Genomic DNA, 12,617 nt, shown 5'->3' with positions numbered 1-12,617 from the left:
ACGGCCTGTAAGTATGTAAGCTTGCTACATCCTGCGTGGTTGCATGATTAGAGCACAGGTGAGCAACCTGAGGGCCATATGCAGCCCTCAACTTAATTTCATATAGGTGGGGGGAGTCCAGAGGGGAAATTGCAGGGGGGGGGGGAGAGCTGAAATGAATGGAGTGATCAAAGGAGAGGAGGAAAGCCTTCTGCAAGTGGCAAATCTGGACAACTGACAAAAGCAATCTACACCCCTGCCTGTACCAGGCTACTAGGTGTAGAGGAAGGAGAGAATTGGTGTAAAAAGAGGGTGGGGGGAAAGGGCTTGTCCTCTCCACTTTTGGCTTCCGTCTTTTCCACTGCCGCAATGTGCCACGGTTGATTGACCCTGGTGGACTGCGGCTCTTGACAGCCAAAAGGTCTTAAGCGTGTTGGGCTAAGGACCAGAGAAGCCCGTGTTCAGCCAGAACGCTCACTCAAACCATCATCTCTCAGCCTAACCTACCTCACAGGGCTGTTGTGAGGAGAGAATGGGTTGATAAAACGGAACTATGTGCACCACCCCGAACCCGTTGGAGGAAGGGCAGGATAAACATATGGAAATAACTAAAAAAAATGCCCTTCGATTCATCAAATATAGCTAAAAGTTAACGCCTGCACAAACCCTTTCTCTACTTGAATGACAAATGCCTCTCACATGCCCCCATACAAATGGAAATGAGAGAAAAGGCTCCCTTTGTTTTGCACCAGTTCCAGTTTGGCCACAGTGAAGGGGGCTGGGAGGGAGGAGGAGCCCTTTGCAAATGCTGCACTTACGAGTTCTGGATGAAAAGCCACCAGTGATTTATGCAACCATTTCAGGCTATTGTTTCGTTTATCGCAAGGGTGCAGCCCCAGTGTCCCTTCCGCATCAGTCACTGCCACACAGGAGTCTCCGTGCTGGATCAATCTCAGCCAAGTATAGTTGAACTTCTGGTTCTGCGCATGGGAAAGAATCAGTAGAAGGCAAAATTTCGGTGGTTGGTTATCACGCTCAATTTCAACCCTGCTTTCAGGTGCCGCTCGGAAGACATTTTTATGCCAACAGGCGTCCAATATCTGCACTTTCCAGAAACAGTTGAAGACCTTTTTGTTCAAACAGACATTCTCAGATGGATAAATGGGTGTCCACTTGTTAGGACTTTAAACTTATTTTAAACGTATTTGGTTTTTTGTGTGTGTTTTAAACTGTTTTAAATTATTTTACATGTAGATCACCCAGTTTGGAAGGCGATTTGATAAATAAATTTTAGTAATAGTAATATGCAGCTTCTTAAAATTTTATTCAGTAGCCAGTCATTTTAATGATTGTTCTGTAGTGCTTTTATTTTACATAGGTTTTTTTTACATTGCTGTACACCTTCCTGATGTTTTGTGAGAGGCTAGTATACAAGTATTTTTTAAAAAATAAATGACTAAAATTAGCCTTTCCAGTAGGCAGTTGAATCCCTCAGTATGCAAAATGCAGGCAATCTAAAGTAGCTTTCGAAATTCGCCAGGTGCCAGGTGCCACTTGCAACCAGGTGAAGATGCCTGGGAAGCAGGATGGTGCCTGATGTCTCCGCCATCTGAAGGTGCATGCCTGGGGATCCTTGGATCTGAACTGTTTCCACACACTTGGAACACATCCTGCTGAATCCTATCCATTATATCTTATCTGCACAGTCAGAATGACTTTCACGAACCCAAAAGTCATATTGAAAAACACGACTTGCCCAAAAATGGCAACTAGGCGTCCCGTTTTGGTGATGGTAACCCTGGTTTATGGAGTTATTTTGCTGCCTGGCTTATATATCTTCTAACACTGACCTAAAGGCAACCTGCAAAGTGGGTAGAACTGCTGAGACTGTTCTCTACGATCCTGGGATAAACATCAGACTGCGGTTTCAACTAATTTTTAATACTGCAGTTTGATATTGTTGTTACCTGTATTTACGGGTGAAGGGTAGGCATGAAAGCCAGCCTTTGGTTTGGTGGGTGAAAAACGCGTCTCACCCGTGGCACTTCGCAGTGGTGTGAACGGGAAAAGGAACTGGATTGTTTGGAACAACCCATTAGTGCAAAAAGTAGTAAATAACCCCATGAAAATATTACATATTTTTTATGCTTCCTGGAAGCTGCAGGAAATGGAGTGGGAATAATCTGGCTTCCAGAGGCCACTTATGTGCCACTCGCCAGTGCCACTGGTTTGTGACTCCCACTCTGTCATCTGTGCCTCAGGGTAAGTATAAAGGGCCTTCTTGCATCTCCCGATAGTGAGGGAAGGCTAGCTGTGAGCCCAGCACGAAGACTGTGCCCAGTATTAGCCTCCCAAGTTGAAATTTCAAAAAGGGCATTAAAGACAAGCAACCATATTGGGCCTCCAATATGAAAAAATGAACAGGAAGGCAATAAACAGTCTTACCTTGTTATTAACATCACATGTTTCAAAGGCCAGGCTAGATGTATTCACAGTGACGCATTTAGCCAGTGCTATGTTAATGATCTAAAATAAAACAAGCAAATTGAAGCAAAATATTAGAAATGTGATGTCAAAGTGGGCATAAAGACCCTGAAGAAGGAATGTAGCATTTTTTTAAAAAAAAACCCCAATTCAATGTCTAGAGGTGGGCAATAGCCACTAGAGCTCCTCTACCCCATTTCTGACATTTGATGGGTATTTCGTAAGTTGAAACATAGTCATTGAAGGTGATCAATCAGATTGGGCTCACTTTTAATTAGTTGACCTGAGCATCTGAGGCTATTTTGACAGGTGTGTGACAACTAACAGGGAAAGAAAAAGAAAATGTAAAAGATGGCCTTTTCTTTTAACAACTTGGCAGTGCTTGTTTATTAAATTGTTAGCTGTCTTTGTTATCTCATTAAAAAAATTAGGTGACATGCAAATTGTTTCTAATCAGTTTCAAATTCTTGTGTTTGTGGACAGCCCTAAAATCAACCCTTTTTTCTGTTTTGGAAGTATGAAAACTTTCATTCTACTGATTCAAATGCTGTAATTCAGGTTTGTTTTCGGACTGGAGGGAGCAACAATGCTGCAGCCCCCTATCAGCAAACCTAAGCCAGGGACAGGTAAAAAGAGCAATTCTCCACAGCTGACCTTATGCAGTCAATTGGGTTGCCCAACCCATCGTAATAGCAATCTTCCATCTTGAGATTATCTTGCCTAAGCAAGACTAATTTGGAGTTTTAAACAAAAATCTTCTGGGTTAATGATGTGCACTGTAATTTGTTAATGCAAAGGTCAACAAAATAAATATAAATAAGTGGCTAAGCCCTCCTGCTGTCACCAGATCTCAGTTTGCTAATGGATTTGGGGGATGAGTGACTTGATTGCATTTTGCAATTTTTACGGCCGTGTACTAAGTGGTCTATCAAGGATCTCTTTCCAACTCCCTCATCACAACACCTTCTCTCGCCCAGGGTGAGGGATGGGGAACCTGCAGCCTTCCAGATATTTGCTGGACTATAGCTCCCAGTATCCCTGAACACGGGTCATGATGCAGTAACATCTGGTAGCCCACAGGTTCCCCAATTCTGCCCATGATGGCATAGAGCACGGCACTCTCTCATTTCTCTGCACACCTATTGGCCCTGTAGAAACAAGGAAAGGTCAGAGTTCTTGCAATTGCCAGGCACAGAAAAGCTCCTGCAACATCACAGGTCTGTGTCTGCTGTCATGGAATGAAAGGAGGGGACACGACAGGAGCAGAAGGAACACACTGCAAATATGCATAAGGTACAAAGCAGGAGTGGGGAATCTTTGACCCCGATAAAACTACAACTCCCATCAGCACCAGCAATGTAACTTTCATGCCCTCTCTCCTAATTACAGCTTATAAATTAGTACTGAAATTGGATGGTGGGCACAGAAAGTTCATCAGGATGCCGTATCACTGCTTTACGGAAGAAAATTTTGGGTTTGGGATAAGGTACCAAAATGCCAATTTTATTCCAGAAACTGGAGGAAAATGGGATTCTACTGCACTCTAGTGGCTGCAAGCAAGAAGTCTGAGATCTGAGAGGAAGTTGAGCCTTGGTGATTTGAGTTAGGAATGTAAGAAGAAGAAGAAAAACAAACCAAACTAAGGTCTTTTAAGCACCAATACTCTAGGGCAAACATCTAAAATATCAACAACTCTTCTTCAGCTGCTAATCGTTACTGCAGGGTCTACCGACACTAGGCTGCTCCCGACATCTTCCCTTGGCTTCACCCAAAGCTCCTCCTCCCTGACAGATTCCAGTGCTTTAAATGGGCACAGCTACATCTCAGCTACAACAGCTGAACAGAACCTTCCTCTTCAGAGGCCTCTGAAAAACTAGGTGCTGGGGACAAACAGCAGGGTCCAATGCCCTGCTCAAAAGCTTCTCAGAGGCATTTGGGTGGTCACTAGCGAATGCAGAATTCTGGACCAGATGCCTTAGCTCAGTTGTTTAGAGCGTAGTGCTGAGAACGCCATGGTTGCAGGTTTGATCCCCGCATGGGGCAGCTGCTTATTCCTGCATTGCGGGGAGTTGGACTAGATGATCCTCAGGATCCCTTCCAACACTACAATTCTAAGATAAGTGAGTAGCTTCAGCTCACAAACCAAGCCCAAGGCAGAGAGGTGGGGTCTGGGCCCCAAACATCAACCCATTTAATATATTGCAACACATGCAAACTCCACCAGGATCTTTCCCCCCACATTAATTTCCCACTCATCCTTTGGACATGAATTCATCCCCCTCTGGTCCTCCAGATGTTGTTCGATTCCATCTCTCACCAGCTTTAGTCAACGTTGCCCATGGTCAGGGATGATGCAGCTGTAGTCCAACAGCATCTGGAGGACCAGATGTTCCTCAGCTCTGGGCTACCAAACACTGGGCGAAATCCATTGCAGGCAAATACCACACAAAAGACATAAAGTCTTAAGATGATGATGTGTCAAGTTGACATTAGCCCAAGGGGCACATTGGAGTTGGGAAACTGAACATACCAGCCCACTAGCTTTAACAAGGGGAGCTTCTAAATCAGGGTAGACGTTCTCCAGGTACCATTTGAAGTTTTTGCACTGAAGCCTCTTCCTCAGTTCTCTCTGTTGAGTCAAATCCCCAACGTCCAGGTTCTTTTGGATGAGGTGATAACCATGTCCATAGAAGAGATCTTTGTATTCATCCAGCCAAACCTCTGCAACTCGGGCCAAATTCCGCTCCACCGTGGTAAGGCGGTCTTTAGGGAAGGAGTAGGGGTTGTCGTTCCTGAAAATGTGGCCCACTCTGGAACACGGGGTGATTTCTATTTCCCCTCCACACATCCAAACCTGGTGAAAAAGAGGTAGGATAACACTTCATGAGGCAACCACTGGCCAATGGATTCTGTCATGTAATATGCCTTAGGGTGCACCCGGATAGGGAAGGTTTAGCACAACTTGCTGTTGATAATTATGTAAGGGGATTCCACAGCACACCAGCTCAGTTCAGACAGCATGCCTAACCATAGTTTACAGTAAATGTGGCTTAAGATCCCAAACCACAGTTGGAGCTTCTGTATGTACAGGCAACCTGTGGTCTGTTTTTGTTTTATATCTGCTCAGCACTACAGTCTCCAGCTGCAATGGCCTTCAGAGGCACAGCAATGGCTGTTAACAATGGTTTGTCAATTCAGACATCACACCAATGAGAGATAGCACAAATCATGGTTTGCAAATCCATTTCCCATTCTAATCTGCCACTGGATCACAACCCACGATCTATCAGTTCACGCAAAACATCAACCATATTGAATGTTCCTTAACCATGGTTTCATATGTGGTATCTGACATGAGCCATTGTATTATTTAGTGCTTTTTGCCTAGGGTTTTATTTTAATCTATTTCATGAAAGCTATATTTTGTTAAAGGTGCATACATCTTACAAAGCACCCTCAAGTTTAAAATGTGATTGCTGGGGGGACGTGACGGAATAATATGTAAATATAACAGATACAATATACTGCTTGCCCTGATGCAGTCATTTTTGACCATTTATTTCTACTAAGGAGGATCTGAAATCACTATATATGCAGGACTGCTGATGTAATATGACCATTAATATGATTATGAATGTGATGCAAATCAACTGGGGTGGGAGGAACACTGTTACAGTTAATGCAACATACCTTGAATGAGATCTCCATGTTTTCACCTCCCCAAACATCAAGGCCAGGATCATATGTCCCAAGTTCAAAAAAGTACTTCTTATCAATAGAAAATAACCCACCTGCCATCACAGGACACCTGGTAATTGAAACATAATTTAGGAATATACATTGTGCTTTAAAAGAAAATACAGATTTTGCAATTAAAGGGTGCCTACCACATGAATTTTAACAATGCAGTTAAAATTCCCTTTATGACTTCCAGGATGAACTAGATCTGCTCGCCCCCACCCACAAAAACTTAGCAGCAGGCTCTGCCACTGTTTATAAACTCTAAAATATAATCTTGTTATATGATGGAAGTCTTGAATATGGTGTAGATGGCTTGCCTTGCAAATGCACAGTTTGGGTGCAATTGCATCTAGCTAAACATAGCATTAGGTTCCTTGCACAGGTGGTAGTTTTAACATGTTTATAAACTGACATCTCCCTATTTATATGAGGCATACTTTAAATAAATCAGGGGTAGCCAATGTAGGGCTCTCCAGATGTTGATGGACTATGACTCCTATCATCCCTGAACACCCTGGCTATGCTGGAGAGTTGCAGTTCAACAACATCTGGAGGTACCATGTTGGCCATTCCTGGTTTTCTAATCCAGGAAATTGTGGCTGAACTAAAGCTTCAGACATTCCTGACCATGTTGGCTATGGGCTGATGGGAGTTGGGACTCCAACAACTCTGGTCTAGAGGCCCAGTGTTTACCCAAACTTGTTCTTTGTATGGGATCCTCATAGCTGAACTCGCTGTGTTTTAATGATGCTAGTTTGCACTCAGGAAAGAGTAGAGTTGCACACCCAACAAATGTTACCTATGTTTTGCAAACCTGAGTAATATACGCCTTTCTCCCAACTTGTGGGTTTAGTGCTTAAGGAGCAATTCTGTCAACAAAATCTTAACAGCGGAAACTTACCTAATTATATCGGTGTCCTTAATCCCATTTTTCAAGATGACATCTGGAGGAATGGGCTTCCATCCAAAATTCATTGGCCATGTAAAAACACCACGCTGAAAGCTGTCCACGGTCATGTAGCTAAGGAATGGAAGTCACAACAGGAATTAACTTCAGAAACAAAAGCTGTGTCTGAAAAGGGTAACCGTAACTTGAATGATATACTTTTAAAGGGGAGGGGCTGTTAATAGATCCCACGGGTAACATTAAAACACATACTCTCACAAAATTATGAGCTTTTTAAACATGTGGTGAAATGTTTAACATCCTTCAAAAATAGTTCTTAAATTCTTGGTGTAACATCTTTCCCTGTCTGCAATTTATTTTTGAAACTGTCACAACCAGAAGATGCTTAAGAAGATAAAGGGTAGAAAAGATTGGTTCCAAAACGTAGAAGGGGAACCTGTGGTCTTCCAGATATTGTTGGACTGGCACTGGCCATGTTGGCTGAGGGTGATGGGAAGTGGAATCTAACAACATCTGTAAGGCTACAGGTTCCCCATCCCTGCCAAGAAAAATGATCCACGTGAATAAGTATTTTTTTCCTGTGCATGGATTACCAAGGCAGGACCAGAACAAATATGGAGGCATCAAAATTACCTCATATCTTTGTCACTGATGACTTCAATAACAGGACAGGCAACTTTCTTCCTATTCAAACGGATTCTGTCCAGGAGCGGCTCCAGCCACCCTACGTTGCATTCCACATGAGAATCTAAGAATGTCAGTACGTCACCTAGAGAAGAAAATAAAAAGGAGCTAATTCCATTGCAGAAGGTGAAATGGAACAACTCTGGAAAGTTCTCACTCCAGGGAAAGGGAACCTGCAGCCTTCCGGATAATGCAGCAGTCCAACTCCCATAAGCCCCAGGTACCCTAAGTGAATGGCTTGAAAATATGGGAATTGTAGGCCAGCACAGTCTGAAAGCTCACAGGCTCCTCATCCATCGTACTTGATAGCCTCTTGTGAAAACATTGCTGGGTGTGTGTACAGTGGTACCTCAGGTTAAGTACTTAATTCGTTCTGGAGGTCCATTCTTAACCTAAAACTGCTCTTAACCTGAAGCACCACTTTAGCTAATGGGGCCTCCTGCTGCTGCCACGCCACCGGAGCACGATTTCTGTTCTCATCCTGAAGCAAAGTTCTTAACCTGAAGCACTATTTCTGGGTTAGCGGAGTCTGTAACCTGAAGCGTATGTAACCCGAGGTACCACTGTACATGATAATAGTAGCAGAATTCTTCTTGGTGTCCTATTGAAGAAAGAGATCTAGGAGAACATCCACACACAGCCAGGGAGGACAATGCCCAACTCACTGTTTCTCAGCTTAAGTAAGAGTGCTTCAACGCAGCAGTTTTTTGTGGACTTGGTGCTGCTCATGCACACAAGTTTTGTGTAGCATTGACATGTTGTCACCCTCATCATAATGACATCCTACTCACCCTCTCATTTTATCTGGGTTCTCCCCTTTTTTACTTATCAGATTTTCACACAGAAACAGCAAAGGGGAATTAACAGTCAACCAGTGCAGACAACAGGGAGCTAGATGGACCAATGATGTGACTCAGTATAACATAGCTTAAAATGCTGCTATTTTACGTCACCTGGAGAAACCTGTGTTTACATTGGGATGCACCCAGGACCCTCTTCTACCAATGTACCTTATTTCCCCTCTATCACAGTTGTATTGTCTGTAGTGGTTTCATGACTCCTCTTGGGTTAAGATCGCCTGTGTGACTGATTCAGGAAGCACTGTCCTCATTTTCAATTACAGTGGTACCTCGGGTTAAATAGTTAATTTGTTCCGGAGGTCCGTACTTAACCTGAAACTGTTCTTAACCTGAAGCACCACTTTAGCTAATGGGCCCTCCTCCTGCTGCTGCTGCTGGGTTAGTGGAATCTATAACCTGAAGTGTATGTAACCTGAAGCGTATGTAACCCGAGGTACCACTGTAGTCTTGTTTGCCCCCTTCTCCCATGTCATCATCAGGGAACAATAATCTCTGTGATTTTAAAATGTTTTGACATTAACCTGTTCATGACCTGATTTCCAGTTGATACCAGAAAGGGGGAATGCTGAAAGCACCAAATAAAGATTTTTTTTTTTAAAAAAATGAATGTTCTCACAGTTAAAGAGGTTTTCAGGAAATGTTTTTAAAACATATTTTAACTCACTATATATTTTTTTTTTGGGGGGGGAGAATCAAAAGGAAGAGAATATCTGGTGTCACCTTTGTAGTACTACTGAATCTACATGACTGGTGGGGGGAAATATCTGCCTTCTATTATTCTGATTTTAGTGCGCATTTTAAAATTGTTTGGCGATCAGGTACAGTCCAGTGAAGGTTAAGCATGCCTACATCCCAATGAATTAAAGCGATATTCTTACGCACACTTTTCTGGGAGAGAGTCCCATTTATCAGAATGGCACTTAACTTCTGATTGGACCCATTTAGTTCCACAGATGTCAGTGCAATGAGTCAAATTTCCACTGGACTGCTTCCAGTGACATGTGTCTTTTTTTAAACAACAACAGCAAATAACAAACCGCACTTTGATGATAAAATGCAACTCTTTTTACCTTTGGCAATCTCTGCTCCCGCTAGTCTAGCTCGTATTAAACCATGCCTTTCCTTGAGATGAAGGATCCGGACTTTGGGAAACTGGGCCATGTACTGGTCTAGTTTGTCCTTGAGGTATGCTAAAACAGAACAGAAGAGAAGCAAGGAAATGGACCACAGATTCGTGCCTATGAGCAAGAAATAAAGAGGAACCAACCAGCCCTCAGCCACTGCCACTTGTTCAGGCTGCTGGAGGAGAGACAGTGGAAAACAAACATTGGTTCCCTTCTTCTGACAGCCATGACAGGAACGGTGGACCCCCTTCCCCTGGCTCCCCACCCAACACTCACTTGCTGCCATGTTACCTTCATTACATATGAATTGTCGCCTCCCAAAAATACTTTGCTTTTTAAGCACTAATTGATACATTTATTTCCTTTCAATAATCCTCCCAAAGTTAACATCTCTTAAGCTGCATCCATAGTGCGACTACATAGCGGTTTCTCTCAAGCTGAGTGGAGAAGTGATAACTCACATAAGATTTCAACTGAAGAAACATTTTAACATTAAGAACAGTTTGACACTAGAACCATTATCAGAGGGGTGGGACTGGGGCTCCTCCTCACCGGAGGTCTTCCAAGAAGACTGGTCACCCATCTGCTGGGATGCTCTAGCTATGGATTCCTTGCATTGAGTAAGGGCATTGGATTGAGTGATGGACTCGCAATAAGGCCCCAGTAACAGGTAGAATCAAATCTATGATCATCAGAAGAAACCACCCCACAGAACAGTGGGTCCCTGGTCTGCCCTCTTTTAGGCCAAATATATTTTCAGGATAAGGGACTTGGGTGGTGCTGTGGTCTAAACCACAGAGCCTAGGGCTTGCAGATCAGAAGGTTGGCGGCTCGAATCCCTGCGACAGGGTGAGCTCCCGTTGCTCGGTCCCTGCTCCTGCCAACCTAGCAGTTCAAAAGCACGTCAGAGTGCAAGTAGATAAATAGGTACTGCTCCGGCGGGAAGGTAAATGGTGTTTCCGTGCGCTGCTCTGATTTGCCAGAAGCGGCTCAGTCATGCTGGCCACATGACCTGGAAGCTGTACGTCGGCTCCCTCGGCCTATAAAGTGAGATGAGTGCTGCAACCCTAGAGTCATACGCAACTGAACCTAATGGTCAGGGGTCCTTACTTTCAGGCTAGACGTACAGTCGTACCTTGGATCTCAAACGCCTTGGCTCCCAAAAAATCAGCTCCTGAATGATCAAATCCTGGAATGTTCCAGTTTTCAAACATTATTTTGGAAGCCGAACGTCCAACAGGGCTTGCGCGGCTTCTGATTGGCTGCAGGAACTTCCTTCAGCCAATCAGAAGCTGCACTTTGGTTTCCAAATGTTTTGAAAGTCTAATGGACTTCCGGAATGGATTCCGTTCGACTTCCAAGGTACAACTGTATTCTAATTGTCTTTTTTTTTTTTTGTATACAGAAATAAAATGTCATCTATAGGAACCAAACCAAACCAAACCAGTTTGAGCTCACAAGGAAATGTAAGGCAACAGAATTTCACTAGAATATCACAACAACCACTTGTATTAAGTTACATTTGTTTTATTGTTTTCATCTTGATATTTAGTGATAGTTTTACACATATTTGTTTTTTCACTGGGTTTGTGTATTTTAGTCATGGTTTATATATAATTGGATTGCTTTGAGTTTTGTTTTCTTCTTTGGGATTCTTTTGAGCAAATTTTCTAAATAAATAAACGGCAACCTTAAAATTGAAACAAAACAAAAAACCCGACAGCATTTTTAAAAGAGCAAAACGGCTTGGAAAACAGGACACTCAGTAAGCCGAAACACACTGGGAAACACCAACCAACCTTTTGTGCTGAAGTCATCCACCAGAATAACCTCTTTAATAAACTGAGGAGGGGAGCGGTTGAGGACACTGTGAACAGAGCGCAAGAGAGTGGACCACACTTCGTCAACAAAGCATATGATGATGCTGGTGGTGGGAAGGTTGTTGTGGACGAGAAGATCTCTACATCTGTAGCGAACAGAAACAGGCATAAATGGCACTGAAGCAGCGCACACACATGGGTAAAAGCACATGCAAAAAAGAATGGAGGGTTGGCGTTTCTAACAACTTGCCATAAAACATTTTACCTCAAGATTGCCTCACCCTTTATATACACGGTCGATCACTGTGCTCTGCAGAAGGGGGTCTCTTGCAGACTCTGCCTTACCAGGAAGTCCATTCCATATGATATAGAAACAGGACCTTTAGCGTGGTTGCACCTACCGTTTGGAATCCCCTCCTCCCATTCCGTAATAGACAGCTGCTGCCTCTGCTGTCTTTTTGGAGCCTACAGATTGCCTTCCTCTTTCAACAAAGCCTTTATCACAGCCTGCATCTGCACTGGAAGTATTTCCCACTGTTTTTATGTATGGAAATGTTTGTAATTGTTTTCTGCTTCTCTTATTTTACGGTCGTAACTGTTTTTTTGACTGGTGATTTTATTGTTTCAACCTGCCTTGGCAACCCATGATAAAATCCAAATAAATGCTAGTGATGTTTTCAACCGAAAGGAACGAAGGGAACCAAGGAGCAAATTTCCATGTAGCACTATGATGCTGGTCAGCACCGACATCAGGGGTTGAGCAGGCAAGAGAGGAAGTGGTTGTACTTTCCTGTCAGGAGCTAACATCAATAAAAATAGACTATGTTAATGAGTCTCCTTTTAATGGAGAGGAACTTCATAAGATACAGGGATTAGTTGCTATAATTCCTGATTTTTTTGCCACTCGGGCAGACTCGATCAAAACATCACCACCACCATCATCATCACCTAGACCAGTGGTACCCAATTAGCTACCGTAATTTTTGCTCTATAAGACACACTTTTCCCCTCCTAAAAA

General features: G+C 43.2%; 1 protein-coding gene across 1 annotated transcript in view; it reads right to left on the bottom strand.

The window, feature by feature from the left end:
- The window catches only part of GALNT5 (polypeptide N-acetylgalactosaminyltransferase 5), a 39,248-nt gene that overhangs the window by 15,073 nt on the left and 11,558 nt on the right, over window positions 1-12,617 (bottom strand). Inside the window, exons 2-9 of the mRNA XM_081187471.1 lie at window positions 11,579-11,745; window positions 9,726-9,845; window positions 7,745-7,880; window positions 7,106-7,225; window positions 6,154-6,271; window positions 4,994-5,317; window positions 2,425-2,505; window positions 798-959 (exon numbers count right to left, since the gene is read on the bottom strand). Of these exons, the coding sequence (XP_081043597.1) occupies window positions 798-959; window positions 2,425-2,505; window positions 4,994-5,317; window positions 6,154-6,271; window positions 7,106-7,225; window positions 7,745-7,880; window positions 9,726-9,845; window positions 11,579-11,745 (1,228 nt within the window). The remainder of the gene's footprint in view (window positions 1-797; window positions 960-2,424; window positions 2,506-4,993; window positions 5,318-6,153; window positions 6,272-7,105; window positions 7,226-7,744; window positions 7,881-9,725; window positions 9,846-11,578; window positions 11,746-12,617) is intronic.

This window comes from Podarcis bocagei (genome assembly GCF_964188305.1).
Source record: "Podarcis bocagei genome assembly, chromosome: 1".
Classification (NCBI taxonomy): domain Eukaryota; kingdom Metazoa; phylum Chordata; class Lepidosauria; order Squamata; family Lacertidae; genus Podarcis; species Podarcis bocagei.
This window is presented reverse-complemented; position numbering and strand designations above follow the sequence as displayed.